The sequence below is a fragment of the Misgurnus anguillicaudatus genome, chromosome 22 (genome assembly GCF_027580225.2).
Source record: "Misgurnus anguillicaudatus chromosome 22, ASM2758022v2, whole genome shotgun sequence".
Lineage (NCBI taxonomy): Eukaryota > Metazoa > Chordata > Actinopteri > Cypriniformes > Cobitidae > Misgurnus > Misgurnus anguillicaudatus.
Genome location: NC_073358.2, coordinates 40,925,902 through 40,942,637, shown reverse-complemented (window position 1 = coordinate 40,942,637; position 16,736 = coordinate 40,925,902). Strand labels below are relative to the sequence as shown.

Below are 16,736 nucleotides of genomic sequence, written 5' to 3'. Positions count from 1 at the left end.
TTATATAAATGACATAACAGATAGCACTTTTACAGTGTCAATTTACAATGATACTGATATGTCATTGTTAAGTGTAGACAGGGCTGGCTCAGACTACCGTAAAACTTCAAATAATAGCCCGGGCTTTTATTTTCCCAAACCTGTCATCACACCAGGCGTCTAAAGGAGACAGGCGTCTATAAGAGACAGGCTTTTAATTTAATTATTCCAGCATGACAGCAGGAGGTTACCACATATTACGTTTTATTTTTAATTTGAATGTGTTTAACAAATTAGTTTGTGTAATAATAACAGTCTTAAATTATTGGCAGTATAAATAAAGCAAACAAGGATATGTTTTTTTATTGGTTGTTGCGTGAAATCTTACCCAGATACAACAGTGCTATTTTCTGATTGGCTATTGTGTAGCCTCTTTCTTTTTTTTTGTATTGGCTCGCTCGACTAGAACTCTGGGGAAGACGGGCTTGATAGAGAGAGAGAGCAGTGCGGCCAGATACATTTTGGGCGCTGCAGCATATTAAATATGATAAATAGTGTTTCCGCGTGAGAAATACAATGTGTGGCGGGAGTGCATGCATGACAAAAGACTGAAAGCCCGGCTATTATCAGCGGCCCAAAACACTACCGGCCCACGGGGAAAAGTTCTGACTCTCCCGATTACCACTTTGCTACTGTCATCATCACCTCAATCCTGACGACGAAGCTTGTTGTGTTGTCATAGTGATGAGTAAAGGAACGACTGCGTCCGTCACGTGACATCTACCGGTAAGCAAAAAAAACTTTAGCGTGTTCAATCTGCACCATAGAACTGTCTTAAACAGACTATCTGACGGGTTTTAGAAGATTAAATACAACCCAAAACTAAAAAACTGACCAGGCCTTTATTTGAGACAGGAGTTTATTTACCCAAACCTGTCGTCACACCAGGCATCTAAAAGAGACAGGCGTCTATTTGGGACTCGGCTATTATTTGAAGTTTTACGGTAATAATGTAAATATAAATATCTTTGGTTAATTTGTAGAGATAGCTACAGAGAGAGAGGAATCACCAACATGCATACACTCTAAAAACAAACGGTGCTATATAGCACCAAAAGTGGTTCTTTGCTCGTAATCATAGAAGAACCGTTTTTAGTGCCATATAGCACCGGTGAAGCACCAGTGAAGCACCTGTGTAGAACCATATAGTGCTATGTAGAACCATATTTGGTGCTATAGTGGTTCTATATGCCCCCTATATGGTTCTACACAGGTGCTTCACTGGTGCTATATGGCACTAAAAACGGTTCTTCTATGATTACGATCCAAAGCAACAGTTTTGGTTCTATATAGCACCGTTTGTTTTTTTAGAGTGTAGACGGAAAGATGAAAGTAGAGCGGACAGACTGAGAGAGCCTATTTTCTTGAGCCGATACTTCTTTTGCTCACTTAGTTTACTTGTAACATTTGGCATCATCGTGACATTTTTATAAGTCTCAATTTAAAAAAGTAACATTTATTGAACTTAAAGGAACACGCCCACATTTTGGGAAATTAGCTTATTCACCGTATCCCCCAGAGTTAGATAAGTCCATACATACCCCTCTCATCTCCGTGCGTGCTGCAAATCTGTCTGACGCAGCCCCCGCCAGCCCAGCTTAGCACAGAGACCGGAAATGCATGGCTCCAGCCAGCAAACCGCTCCCAACAAGCGACAAAATAACGCGGATATTTTCCTATTTATGTGTTGTAATTTGTATAGTCACATCGTGTACAAATAACAAGCTCGTGTGGGACACGGACATCTTTTGGTCGTGTGTTGCTGGGAGCTGTGTATTCTCGGGCGCGGCGCTGCTGCTGGGGCGGAGTGGTTTGCTCGCGGCACCTGAGTGAGAAGCCCCGTGGTGAGGAGCAGAGAGTTCTCTCAGAGTTGGAGTAACGGAGTTAGCGATTGCTAGGTAGTAAATTTATTACAATCATGGGTGTTTACTGTATTGTAAAGAGCTGCAACAATAAACAGGGGAGACCAGGTAATACCATGATGTTTCACAGAATTCCAACTAAAAACGCTGACCTGATGAAACAATGGCTGCTTGCTCTGGATATAGACCCACACACACCTGTAGCCACCATCAAGGGCTATCGTGTTTGCTCAGAGCATTTCAGAGAGGATGACTATTTTCATAAAATGGAATTTGCTACACGGACAATGAAACGTGTGCTGAAGGATACGGCCATCCCATCGATCGTACAGACAGGACAAAGTGGATCACCTGCGGCTACGGTAAGTGTCCCGTTATGTTCGATGACTAGTTTACTGTAGAGTGCCATTAGCTAGACGTAATATAACGTTAGTGACACTATTACATGAACAGGGTGGTCACTACTATTGCACTTCCCGGGCCCTATGTAATTTTAGTAATTATTATGTTGTCAAGAACGCGCTATATCGCCCGAGTAACAAACGAACGGTTTTTGAGGTAACTCATTACTGTAGCCTTCACCTGGCTGTTGAATTAGAGGGGGAAGATTTGTGACCCTGTTTGTACAATAGTTGCCTACTGTCTGTGGGTTCATTGTGCAAAAACAATTTGCTTTGTGCTATTACCTTATTCTATAATAATAATATTTTTTATTTTATGTAACTTAGCACCTTTCAATGTTATTTCTCAAAGCGCTTTAGAAGTATGAAGCAAGAAAAAAAAATAACATCAAGTACACTACTAGTATTTTAGCCTATTGTAATGCAATTATTTATTTTACTGTATTATATGCTGTTGAATATATTTGTTTCAGCTGTATTAATTTGCATTTCAAATATATTGATTAATGTAATAATAATAACCCTTTATTCGTTTTCTATTATATTTATTCATCAGGATGAGCCGAGTGACCTGCAGCTGGATCTGCCAGAAGTTGAGGATGCTTCCAGCCTGTTTGCAGGTGTACCACACTCAACCCCCCGAAAAACCTGTACTGCACCCACTGCAGAGTTCAAATCTCCACTAACTTTGAAGCTCACAAGTCCTGCTCAGACAGCTACAGGGACAAAGCCAATGATTGCCTTGGCACCCAGCTGGACACATCAATTGGTAGGATAATTCATATTTTATCATTCGATGAATTTATGCGTTCTGTGTGATAAATGCAAGAAGTCTTATAACTAAATAAAATCTATATTTCCTTTATAGGACACTGCTACATCGTCTAAGATGATGGCTACCTGCAGGCCAAAAAAAAGTATAATCTTTCATGTAAGTAGCAAGTCAGGTTATTTATCCATGATAGATAAAAAATGTTATCAAAACATTTACATACATTTTGATCATTCAGCTGACACTTATCTTGATCACCATGAAATGCAAAATAGAACATTCAAACTATTGAATATTGAAAATCAATTTTCAAATAATGACCAACAAGTTCCGCAAAAACATGTATGCATGTAAAGGTGGCGCGAGAAACAAAATTTTTACATGTTGGTTTGTCATCAACAGGAAACACCACAAATTGATACTTGTGAAATGGATATCAGTTCAGCAACATCAGCCTTGGACATCAGCATGGCATCAGAACCTGCCTCAGAACCTGCTGCTGACCCTGCTGACTCCAGTTTTGTCCCTGACACAAGCCCCTCCACCTCTACCACAGGAAGCACAGCAAGTATTCCTGGACAATATAGAGGATGGACAGAGAGGAAGTGGCTGGTTAATGAGTCCAAACTCATGGAACTGTTCCAAAAATGCACTTTTTGTGGAGCTGCAATGTGTGATGTCAACCAAATTGTGAAAACTTCTGGCAGCATGATCAGAATCATATGGAAATGTGATAATGGACACACTGGAGATTGGGAATCTTGCCCAACTGTCCGTGGAATGGCGGAGAACAACCTGCTATCAGCAGCAGCAACACTCTTCACTGGTGCTACTTACACAGACATTGCTGAATGGGCAGGGGTTTTGAACCTTCAGCTACCCCAGAAAACCACCTACTACAGGATACAGTCTAGCTACCTGATTCCAGTTATCGCAGAAGAATACAAGAAGCAGGAGGACACTATAAAAGCAAGACTCATCTGCCAGACTCTAGATGGCGAGGGAGTGCAGGTCTGCGGAGATGGAAGAAGTGACAGCCCAGGCCATTCCTGCAAATACACAACGTATTCCTTCATGGATGACTTCACCAATCAGATTGTCACATTTGAGTTGATTCAGGTAAAAATTAGAAATAATAAAATAGTAAATTTTTTGGACTATTGTTCTAAAAAGTCTTATCAGAAATGTAATCATCAGTAGTCAGTAACCCTTACTTGTTCCCTCTAGGTGACCCAGGCCAAAAGTTCTGTTGCCATGGAACCAATGGGTTTCAAGAAAGGTCTGGAAAAGCTACTAGATGAAGGGATCCATGTAAAGGTTGTCACAACTGACAGACATCCCTCTATCAGGAAAATAATGAGGGAGGATTTTCCAAATATAGAACACCAGTTTGATCCATGGCATACCGCAAAAGGTTAGTCTAGTGTGTAAACTGTTATGCACAACTCCTGACACTTTAGCTATGCTGTCTGGGGGTTCCTCTCTGTATCCCAATTACCGAATAAGCAATTTCTAAAGTGCACTGTTGTTATAATGCTCTTTCTAATTTATTTTCAGCAATAAAAAAAAAACTGGTTTTGGCATCCAATCGCAAGAACTGCATGGACCTTGCTCCTTGGATAAAGAGTGTGAGCAATCACATGTGGTGGAGCTGTAGTTCATCAAAAGGAGATACAAAGGTACACAACCGTACACTATACACACACACACACACACACACATTGCAAAGTCTAATTTATTTCTCATGTGCATATTGTAAGCAGGTATAATGCACAATGGTCGCTGCTGGCTCGCACACATCACCTTATGACATCTATTTTATTTATTAGTGTTTATTTTTGTTCAAATGAATTTTTCATCCTTTTTTGTTATATAAATGCTGAAAAGATTTCTGCCTGTGCTCTGTTACTGTTAGGAATTGCTGAGACGATGGAGGTCAATTCTCCATCATATCTGTGGGGTCCATCGCTGGGAAGAAGATGGCATGATTTATAAATGCTATCACACTGAGCTGCCAGCGGATGTGCAAAGGAAAAAGAAGTGGTTGGCAGAAGACTCCCCGGCCTACAAGGCCCTTTATGAAGTGTGCATGAATGCACGACTTTTGAAAGACCTGGAACAAATGGCACTGTTCAAACACACGGGTATGTTTATCAAAGACTTCACAGCTAGTGATTTGGCTACATACATTTTAGTTTCTGTTGTAACTATTTCTGTGAAACTTGTTTACAATGTATTAGGTGGTAACATTGCACAATAGACAATGGTGAACTTCATCAGATCATGCATACAAGTTGAAATCTGTGTTCAAATTATTGTTTATATAGTCTATACAGTTTTGTAATTTTAACTGTCTTTATTTATGTTTCACCAGGACAACTTGAGGTGTACCATAACGTCCTACTGAAATACTGTCCCAAAAGATTGCACTTCGAATTTGCGTCAATGCAAGCACGAACAATGTTGGCAGTCATGGACCATAATGAAAACCACAACACACAAAGAGAAATAGCAAAAACAGCATCTGGTAAGTAGTAAATATATATTGTATTGAACACAATATCCTCCTGATACTTCTATGTTTTCAGCCATACACATGTCAGTAATGATCTGTGTGTAATTTATCACCTAAATATATAAATTACTATATTTATCTCTTACAACATAAAACTTTTGCTGGTATAACTGGCATGAAATAATATAGCCTTCAGATAAAGGAATAGTTCCCCAAACTAAATGAAAAAAAAATCTGTCATTCATTCACACTTCTGTTGTTACAAACCTGTATAAATTTACCTGCTTTGATGAACACAAAAAGATGTTTTCAGAAATTTTGTAACCAAACCATTTGTGGACCACATTTACTTCCATAGTATTCTTTTATCTTACTATGGAAATGAATGGGGTCCACGAACGGTTTGGTTACAAGCGTTTTTCAAGGTATCTTTGTTAGTGTTCATCATAACAAGTAAATTTATACAAGTTTGTAACAACATGAGAGTGAGTAAATTTATTTTCATTTTTGTTTGAACTATCCCTATAAGAATCGTAACAGACCAAACTCCTTAGTCATGTTGGTTTTCATTTCAGGCCTCCTAAGACACAATGTGGTTTTCCAAAAACAATCCAAACAATGGATTGCCAGACCTGTCTACCAGGAAACAACTCAGACTTTCAGGAACGACATGATGGATGCTGTCATTCAGAGAAGGCTGGATCCATCTGTAAAATACCAAGACCCCTCATCCCATTTCAAAGTTCCCCGTTTGGCTGCTAACATCGCCAGAGTTTCGAAACCCATGAAGGAGGATGCCATTGCCCGACACACATCAAGGTTCACAGGTCCAGACTCATAATAGTATGCTAGGGTTATAAATAAATAAATGGTTACCCCCCCCCCCCTAGCATTCCATAGACCATTTATTCATTTTGTCACCACTGCTACCCAAACAGCCTTTTTTATATTATTGTTGTATATAGTTTTGTTATTGTTGTACAGCTATTGTAAAATAAATAACAATATTTCTCAGTTTGTGATTTCTTTTTTTCTCTTAGTCTCTCATAAGACTACACACCATATGTTATCAATAAAAATGAAAAGACATAAGTGTAGATGTTGCAATAATGTATTTGAAGTATAAAATATTACAGTAAATAAAACAAATCAAGATACACATTTTCAAGATAAAATACAGCTCTGGTGTCTTGTAAGAGGTCAAAGGATGGAACCTGTGTGGGCAGAGAAAAAACTGTAAGGCGGTGTAGTTTCATAGACAAATGTCAAAAGTATCAAACACGCTGAGTAGAATATGCAAAATGTAGAGAGACTAATCTAGTCAGGGACAATAAGATCATATAACTATGTTACGTAATTACTACTAGGTTATGTTGTCACATATCTACATTTATAAATATATAGTCTATGCAACATAGATAGTAATAGCAGCAAAATAAAATACATAACTTATTCTTGTTATAGATTTGAATATCACCACTTTATGAATTGTGAATGATAAAGTGTGGGCACATACTTGGTTACAACATTTCAATTGCCTCCTCCGCCTCTTGAAATCCAACATAGACACCAGTCTCTGAGGGATATTTTCTTCGAATGACACCAACCACACATGATGGCAATGGTTTACGATTGCTTCTACCCAAAGTTTCTCCCTTCAGGGCCCACTCCAAAACTATGCGGTAGGACACCAACCTGTATTGACTAAGATCACAAAAAAACTTTGTATGAATAGATGGATTACACGTAAACAGGTGATCATGAAAGGCTATTTCAAGGCTGTCATGTCACTTGGAATGTGTGCATATTTCGTTTTTACGTATAGACAAACTTTATTGCATGGCTATACTAAAATTGCATTGAACTATGCATCATGATTATTACAAAATCACTCACTTGTTGGTCAGCTGCCCATTAGGTTCACTCGGCATGGGGCGTTTCTTCCAGTTTATCTTGTCACAACGGGAAAAAAAATCGACAACTGCCGGGTGTATTAGGGCAGAGAAATCCTGCGTGGTAGTGACGCAAATATTTTCATCTTCATCAAGCCTCGCCATCGATGGCAATACCTGGTCCCATTCACAACAACAAAGGCACTCGGCTTCTGTCATCATAGGTTGGCATGTTCCACATTTACACCACCAGTTCGTGTTCGTTCTGATTCTCCCCTCGACCTCAGTCTGTTCGACAACTTGTCTATCAGCTTCCAAAGTTTGTAACTCCTCGTCAGTGTATTCCGGCTCAAAACGATACGGTTCTGGATCTTGGTGTGATACCAAGTAAAAATACTCTGACAATTCCTCATAATCCGCCATGATATCCAGTCACGTTAGAATTGTTGACGGAACTAACAACGGGTCTCACTCAGGTGCTGCGAGCAAATCACTCCGCCCCAGCAGCAGCGCTGCGCCTGAGAATATATAGTTCCCAGCAATATACGACTAAAAGATGTCCGTGTCTCATACGAGCTTGTTATTTGTACACGATGTGACTATACAAATTACAACACATAAATAGGAAAATGTCCGCGTTATTTTGTCACTTTTTGGGAGCAGTTTGCTAGCTGGAGCCATGCATTTCCAGTCTTTGTGCTAAGCTAAGCTAGCGGGGGCTGCGTCAGACAGAGTTACAGCACGCACGGAGATGAGAGAGGTATTTATGAACTTGTCTAACTCTGGGGGATACGGTGAATAAGCTAATTTCCCAAAATGTGGGCGTGTTCCTTTAAAAAACTATATTTCTGTCTGTAAATAATGCCGGAAAAACTCTGTGAACACAGCAGCCACAAATCGGCCAATGCCAATACACATAAAACTCGCAAAAATCGGCCGATATATCGGTCTATCACTAGTTCTTTTATATGAAAATTTATTCAACCTACCTCAAATCAAATAAAAAATTAAGTTTGACTTTTTTGAGTTTGAAGTAAACTCAGCAACAAGAGAATCGGTTAAGGAGGTTTAGAGAAGTTAGAATGTGTAAAGGAAAAACAGGCACACATGTGTACACCAACATTACAGATGGACATGGGTGCACACACACCATATTCTGTAGTTTATACTGTGGGCCTGAAGTTTTATATGGACATACATTGTCATCTTTTTCTCAAGAGATGTGAAAATCAACACAGCATCTTGCATCCCTTCAAGGTCTGAACTATCCGCCATCTCTTCAGCGTAATTTCAGTGCAAAGTGCTTTTATGTGGTGTTGCGTTAGATATTCTTTGTGCTGTATGTTTTGACTGCATACTGCCAACCATTTACTTTTTAATAACTTTTTTTTTACACAAAATATGGACAATCCAATATGGTCGTCACTACCGAACATTTGATGTCACGACCGAAACAAATAATGTTCTGGAAAAATAAAATAGGTTTTGTTATCAGAAAAGATGACATAATTTTATTTAGTTAGATAAAAATTTAAACTAATGAATCCTTGAATTTGAAAACTGTATCAGTGCATGTATGGCAATTACAGAGAAATTTTGCTTTCAAAATGCATTTAATTTGATGAACCACTCTTATAGTTTTGTTAAAATAATATTTCTAATCAATATAACCATGACACTCTCTTTAAAAAAATGTAAAAAATATCTTTAAAAGGTTAATGTAAAGAAAATCAGAATAGGCTATTAAAAACTTAATTTTTATATCAAATGTTGTTGTGTTTCGGTAGTGACAGATTTTGGGAGAGAGAAAACATTTCGAAACTGTATAAAACATGCTTGGAAACTAAAGTGTCCAATCAGTAGATTAGTGTTCCTTAGATGTTCTACTATGTTTATGACTACAAAGCTTGCAGGAAAAAACACACTTTTTTCAAGAAGTTTTGAAGTGTCAATTTGCACCAATTCGGTAGAATGGCCCTTATAGGTGATAATGGCTTAGTAATTCTTTCCTTACCTCTGTCATTAAACATACAGAACAATCCGCCAGAGCCCTGGTCGCTACGACTAAGGCTGAACAGAAAACAGTGTTTGAAACATCAGAAAACAGCAAGAGTGAGAAGTGATTTCATTTAACAGAAAATCTACATTTAGTCTCACAATCTAATTTTAAATATGTAACAGTAACTTTATCATTCTTCAGAATGGTACCCAGATAATTTACTTAAAAGGGTTTGTAATCACCTATTTGTAATGATGCTCTGTAAAAATCAAGTGCTCCACGTTTTACTCTTACTGTTATCTCCTCTGTTTTGACACCACTGGTGACCTGACACACACTGTTAAAAATAAACCGTGCATTTTACGGTAGAAAACCGGCAGCTGTGGTTGCCAGATCTTTACCGTCAAAAATACGGTAGCAATGTTATTGGTTTTACGGGATTGCACCCATTGTACTGTATATTTTACAAATTTTAAATGTTTTTTTTTTACAGTTTATAACTGTCTATTTAACATGTTTATGTTGCTAAAACAGTTTATATCTGTCAAATTCAAGGGTTAACATTATAATATTTATGGTTCATTACCATTTTTTACAGCTCAAAACTATTTATTGTAAAGGTTTATGTTGTACAAATGACGGTTCAGTACCATCTATTTTACAGCTCAGAACTGTCTTATTTAAATGCTACACTGTAAAAAAATCAGTAAAATAGATTACCAGTACTATTTCCATTATGTTTACAGACATTTCCTTTAATTCCTTTAAAATACTGTAGATTTACAGTACATTCTCCGTAGTCTTTACAGACACTTTAATCCGCCTATGAAACGCAACTATGGTGACATTCAACAACAAAGCTTCATGCTGCAATGCATGCTGGGTACCAGGATTGTAGAAAACTCATTCATAACTCCCATCATGCATTGTGACATGACAAAATTGTGCAACTTTCTTACCATTTACTGTCACCATCGTTGAGATTTGTATCCAAAGTGTTGATGTCTAAAGCAGTGGTTCCCAAACTTTTTCAGAGTGCGGCCCCTCTTGTGTACGGTGGATTCCTTCGCGGCCCCCCAAAGAAAATTTGTGAAAAAAACTGTTCTAAAACTCAACATTTTAATTTAAAAAAAACATTAAATTATACAAAAAAGTAGTGCTTTTTGTTAGTAGCCTTATTTTTTTAGGTTTAACTACACAGAATTCATGATAAATTAATGTATTTCATAAAATGTCATAAAACTGGGGCCCCCCTGGCACTATCTCGCGGCCCCCCTAGGGGCCCCGGCCCCCAGTTTGAAAACCACTGGTCTAAAGAAACTAAAAAAAAAGAAACTAACTAAAGCATTTCAGCAGTCTTGTTCTAAACAGTGTCATTTGCATAGACCATCACTTTTTTGTGCTTTATATCTTTAATGTTATTTTATCATTTTATGTTCATAAAATATTTATGAAATTTTATGCATGTAAAATTATATGCATGACATACAAGCAATCAATAGATCACATGATAGTTTTTCCTACTCCCTCTAACAATAAACAAGTGGTCTTTATAAAGCACTGTTGCAATTGCTAAAAGAGGAGAGTTAGGTCAATGCAGGTCACAAGGACAAATGCCTAACTAAAGGAAACACTAATCACAATAATGGTGACTTCAAATGAATCTTAAACAACCACAAACTGGAGATTTAATGGGATAAATTTGGTGGAAAATATCCATTTGACTTGTGATTACATCACGTCAGAAAGAAGATTTGTCTACTAAATCACGTGTGTGGATGCTGGAATAGTTGAGCACTTGTATCTTGTTTTGACAGCAGTTATAAACTTATCGTCCATGTTTAGAAAATAATTGTAATTTTATGTTTAAAAGTAATTTTAGTGTGATAAAATTAGGAACTTGATGACAAATGCCTGCATGATGACCACTATAGTGCAGACTGATATTATTCTAATTTTTAAACTCTATCAACAAGGATTTAGTAAAATATAAACTGATGGCTCAGTATATTGGTAACAAATATATTCTCTAAAAGTTTTAATGTTACATCAATAACGCATAATGCCATATCTATTACGCTGATATTGCTAGTATCTTGTTAATTTTACTGAAATAAACCATATTTTTATATGTTTTTTACTGTTAAATGTAAGGTCTTAGTCTGTAAAACTAATTAAAGTTTTTCACAGTGAATCCTACGGTTATCACATGTTTTGTGAAATACGGTTTTATACTGTATCATTTATACGGTATTTTACTGTTCAATTTACAGACATTTTTTACAGTGCACATAATCTCTTAGATCTGACTCTCTGAAGTTTTTCAGTGATAGGGAAACATCTCCTCTCTCCAGCTTCTCAGTGATCAGATTCACTCTGCCCTCATAGCCTCTCCCTTCAATCATCTGTCTGTTCTTATAGATGCACACACAGTCTGTCTCATTAAACCATCTGATCTCCATGTCAACAGCACTGATTTCAGGTGACAGGTGACATGGTATAGTGAAATTATCCCCTATTTCAACAATAGTTCTCTGAGCTGTTTCAGGGACAACAAGCTGAAACTCATCTGTAACAAAAACACAAAACAGAAATGATTTATTCAACTAAACAACAGCTGTCACTTACATGCAGTGTTGGGGTAGTTACTCAAAAAATGTAATTAGTTACTAGTTACTAGTTACTTCTTAAAATTGTAATGAGATTACTTTACTAGTTACTGCATTTGAAAAGTAACTTCACTACTTATTACTTTACTTTCCTTTTTTTTTCTTTTTTCTTAATTTACCACATAGATACATGGACATGTTTAGGCGGGGTCGGCTGATGATGAGTGACTACTTTAAATGACCGGCCAGGGCTCTAGACTAACTTTTTGCACTGGTTGCACGGGTGCGCCTAACATTTTTCTTAGGTGCACCAGCACAAAAGTTAGGTGCACCCTAATTTTTGACCCCATCGGATTTATAGTTCGCCCAAAAATTAAAATTCTGTATAATTTATTTGAAAATCAGGTTTGTAACTCTCATGTTGTTACAAACCTGTATAAATGTCTTTGTTCTGGTGAACATGAATGAAAATATTTTGAGGAATGTTTGTAACCAAACCATTCATGAGCCCTATTCACTTCCATAGTATTATTTTTTCCTATAGAAGTGAATGGGGCTCATGCTTGGTTTGGTTACAAACATTCCTCAAAATATTTTCATTCATGTTCACCAGAACAAAGACATTTATACAGGTTTGTAACAAAATGAGGGAGAGTTAATGATGACAGAATTTTTTATTTTTGGGTGAACTGTCCCTTTAACACCGCAAGTTTAGCGCCCATGGTGGTTTCATACAGAATATAAACATGTAGGCTATTTTATAATTTTCATGTTGTCATCCCATTTTCCTTATACGAGTCATGCACAGTCCTGTTTGATAACCCGCATCCGCGCGATTAAAATAACAGTTGACCCATTATCCGACATCAGCATCAATTTATTTCATATACCCGTTTTACATAAAGACTGCGACCGGCCGCACCGCAAATCGTGATGTAAGTAGAAACCTTTAAAGATCTTCATGCAGAACATTGACAGAAATAAGCACAGGACCATGCTTGTTCAAATATATTATCATTTAATGTGAAACTTTGTGAGGGTCGGCTGATTGACAGCTGAGCGGTCAGCAGTGTTTGAACACTCATAAGCGCTGCGCTTATATTTATTATTACCTTATAAATTGATGATATGATTGCAGTGATTCCAAAGGGATGTCCAAAAAAACTCAAGTAGAATGTTAAATGTTTAAAGTTTAATGTCTCTTTCACGCTGCCCTGTGTAAACCCACGCGGGTGATGGCAAACGCGTGAGGAGCTTGCATTTTGCATTACCTTAAATTACCTTAAATTATGGTCATACAAATAAAAGTAAAACAACATTCAAAACTGTAATGTGTAAATTTATTTATGTAAAGTTACACTCGCAATAATAACAAAACATTGTGCTTGTTTAAATAGGTAAAAAGTGTTTTGTGCTGCAACGGTTTGGGAGCAGGTCACACAAAAAATAAACTCATATAGGCTATAGGCTACTTTTGAATTCGTTTTGTTAATTTGCTAATTATTTAAGGGAAACACATTTCATATAGGCTTATTTATTTTATTATTTTTTCACCAAAGAAAGACGTAATCATCACGTTCTATTCATTTTAATGCTTTTTGCGCATAAACTAAACCCTTGGGGGAATTATTTATAAATGAATCAACAACGCAAATCAAGGAATTAACTTATTTCTCTATTTAAGACAGTCTGGCAGGGCGGTAACAGCGATACATCAAACACCGAAAATTTTATAGGATTAGATTTGGAAGTAAGATTATGTAGAAAACAGCGGTCCTGACTCCTGGCTTTTTTCTATAAATTGAGCGCACGCGACATTGCTGTTCGGGTTACGTTCAAATAATTTTCTTTAAAAGAATTATACTCTGACTCGATTGAGGTTCATTACCTAATTCCGTTTTCGGGTTCGGACCTCTCGATCCCTGACCGGTAAGTTAAGCAGGATCTTTCGCCACAAGTGTTGTATTGCCATGCTGGGCTTACAAATGCTCAGACAGGTTGCTCATCGCGTTGTCAGCAGTTGAAAGGCACTTGTCGTGTGGGCATAGTGTGCATTTCACACGAATATTTTTGTCCTTTCGAGCAATACGCTGAAAGTAATGTGAATATCGCCCCAGTGGCTGAAACCCTCCGTCTTCATTTCCCGCTCCCCTTTGCACCAGCAGCTTCGTCAAATCAATCTCTATGGCAACGGCACACGTACAGGGACACGCATGCACGCACCACTTAAATAGACAGAACTTTACACCCAGGCAAACACTGCTTGGGTAACGCAGGAAAGCGCGTTCCTATAGTCTAGTAAAGTAGTGTAGTTACCAATATTATTAGTGTAATGCGTTACTTTACTTCGTTACCCAAAAAAGTAATGTAGTTACTGTAATCCGTTACTTTGTAACTCGTTACCCCCAACACTATGTACTGTGCATTATGGTGAGGCAGAAAGTGTGATAGCACACAACAGAGTGCATTTAAATGTCTGTTAATACAGTGATCAAAAATATTTTTTAACTTACTACTGCTTGCAGTTGCCATCTTTGTCTTCTAAACAGAGAGAGAGAGAGAGAGTGAGAGGGAGTGAGAGAGAGAGAGAGAGAGAGAGAGAGAGAGAGAGAGAGAGAGAGAGAGAGAGAGAGAGAGACTCAACATCATTTACTCACCACATCATTAACACATAATTTATTTCACAGTAAGATGCATTTAGCGTAAAACAGCTGATATTGTTTGTATTACCTGTGCTGTTCTTCAATGAAACTCAATCTGATTCTTCAGGTTAGAAGTTAAATCGTCTCTCCGCTATTCAGTAAAACATAGTGGAACATCACCCTACAGCATGCATCAAAACTCTGTGAAATTAAAGAAAACTAAATATAATCGTAAGTAGATAAGCACTGATTAAAAAATTACTTAAACGTTAATAAAAATAAAAAAATTAATAAATTCAATCCAATGAATAAACCCCCCCTGCAGTTACTATTGTACAAAAGAAATTTAACCTAAATGTACAAATACAGCCCACTCAAAGCAATCATTCCCCCTCAGTTGGCATTTTGCCCTTAACTGGTTGCTATACCAAAATAGAGTTCTTAATGTTACCAAAATATTTTTTATTGTCACATATAACAATATAATCTACTGTCTGCAATGATTCATGTAAATTTTGATCTTATTATAGTACAGATTATTCTACTGGGGCTCATGGGTACAAAATTGAAGTCACATCTACTGACAACCACGAATATATTTCTCTTACACATTAAAAATAATAAAAATTGAAGGTTGTAAAGTGACAGAAGTAGAGAGTAGATAATTTTAGGTTTAATTATGGTATATGATGTCTTCTAATAACATTCAATAACGTATTTCAATTCAGCAATGAATTCAATCATGAAATACATCATAAACTTATTACTTACGTGCAAACTGATTCATTCTTATTTAAGCGGCCCGTCTCATACATGTCTGGATACAGTAACTTACAGGCCTACAGTAGCATATCTGCTGCGTCACGATATGTCCACACATCATGTTAATATTTCATTGTTACCGCGGTCAAAAGAACGCCGATTTTTCGTTCCTATACACACACAAAAAAAAAGAATAACATAACATAACATATAGGGGATAGCGTCGAAACGTTGCTTTCCTTAAAGGGGCACGCACTTTCACTTTTACTATATTTTAACGTCACGAGAAAGTATTTTTCGACAGTGACCCCCTGTGGACAGTGACTACCAATGCAGCATGTTGCACTTAACAGGTTATTCTGTATAATTGTTTAATCTCACATACCTACCAGATTTACCAGGCTTACCAACATGGGAAAAAACTGTAGTATACTTTACTAAAGTAAACTAGCAGTGAATTAATAGCCCTATTACTAATCACAATACTTTGTTATTGTACAACATTCTATGAACTAGAGTAGCCTAAATAAAAACACTATAGCCTACTAAATACTGTAGTACAGCTTACTTTTTTATATATATATTTTACTACAATAAGGTTAAAAACTGTAGTAATGTATTGGTTTACTATAGTAATTACTAAACTTCTTTTTTTTTCATATGAGCAGAATCATATAGGAACTGATCTGTGATCAAGTACAAGTCATGCCTCTCAATTATTAACTTCAGTTATTTTTTATTTTGTTCAGTTAACAAATGCACTCATGTTATATAAGCTGATTGATCCATGAGGTATGAAGTTTAAAATGTCATTACTGAACCAAAACTTTGTTCAAAGCTGAGAACAATTTACAGGGAATGTTGTAGTCTGCTTTGTTATGTGGCTGTTTGTAAGTGGTTTCATGTGTAACCCACTCAAATAATTGAATTGATGGAATGAATATTTCTGTCACTCATACCTGAGACTTAAGTGTTTTTTTTTATTATCATTGTTTTTTTATTTGTATATTTTTTTTACCTGATGCATATAACATGTTTAGTCATGTAAAATACATTTATATATATGTGTGTATTAATTTTTTGTGTGTGAATTGTAATGGATTATTAGAGAAGTTGAGTCGAGTGATGCTGACGTCACTTGTGCGCCAGCTTGTGGTGAGACATGTGCGCTGCATTTTAGCAGCTGCTCAACTTAATCCATCCTTGCAAATCTCTATCTAAATACATGCTAAAACTGTTTCAT

The 16,736-nt window shown here is 36.9% G+C and overlaps 2 protein-coding genes and 2 long non-coding RNA genes across 8 annotated transcripts in view; 1 reads left to right on the top strand and 3 right to left on the bottom strand.

Moving 5' to 3' along the window:
- The window catches only part of LOC129439427 (uncharacterized), a 148,020-nt gene that overhangs the window by 17,486 nt on the left and 113,798 nt on the right, over positions 1-16,736 (bottom strand). The window lies entirely within an intron of this gene.
- Positions 1,801-6,551, top strand: LOC129413826 (uncharacterized). Of its 2 annotated transcripts, XM_055167608.2 has the most exons (10): positions 1,801-1,937; positions 2,032-2,263; positions 2,859-3,071; positions 3,171-3,233; positions 3,477-4,193; positions 4,302-4,488; positions 4,632-4,753; positions 4,990-5,218; positions 5,449-5,601; positions 6,165-6,551. In XM_055167608.2, exons 2-10 carry the CDS (start codon positions 2,057-2,059, stop codon positions 6,428-6,430), a joined length of 2,157 nt encoding a protein of 718 aa, XP_055023583.1. In that variant the 5' UTR covers positions 1,801-1,937; positions 2,032-2,056; the 3' UTR covers positions 6,431-6,551. The 2 variants fall into 2 exon arrangements, with proteins under 2 accessions (XP_055023583.1, XP_055023582.1); XM_055167607.2 differs by having other exon boundaries at positions 1,801-2,263.
- LOC129451729 (uncharacterized) lies at positions 6,685-8,315 on the bottom strand. The gene is made up of 3 exons (XR_012365353.1): positions 7,486-8,315; positions 7,106-7,293; positions 6,685-6,803 (listed from the first exon to the last, which is right to left on the bottom strand). It is a non-coding gene; the product is annotated as an uncharacterized lncRNA (long non-coding RNA).
- Positions 14,596-15,752, bottom strand: LOC141358997 (uncharacterized). The gene is made up of 3 exons (XR_012365596.1): positions 15,503-15,752; positions 14,820-14,930; positions 14,596-14,630 (listed from the first exon to the last, which is right to left on the bottom strand). It is a non-coding gene; the product is annotated as an uncharacterized lncRNA (long non-coding RNA).

Coding starts and splice junctions, on each gene's coding strand:
- LOC129413826 (XM_055167607.2), top strand. CDS start 1,958: ATGGGTGTTTACTGTATTGTAAAGAGCTGCAACAATAAACAGGGGAGA. Junction 3,072..3,170: donor CCAGCTGGACACATCAATTG/GTAGGATAATTC, acceptor TTTCCTTTATAG/GACACTGCTACATCGTCTAA. Junction 4,489..4,631: donor TCCATGGCATACCGCAAAAG/GTTAGTCTAGTG, acceptor ATTTATTTTCAG/CAATAAAAAAAAAACTGGTT.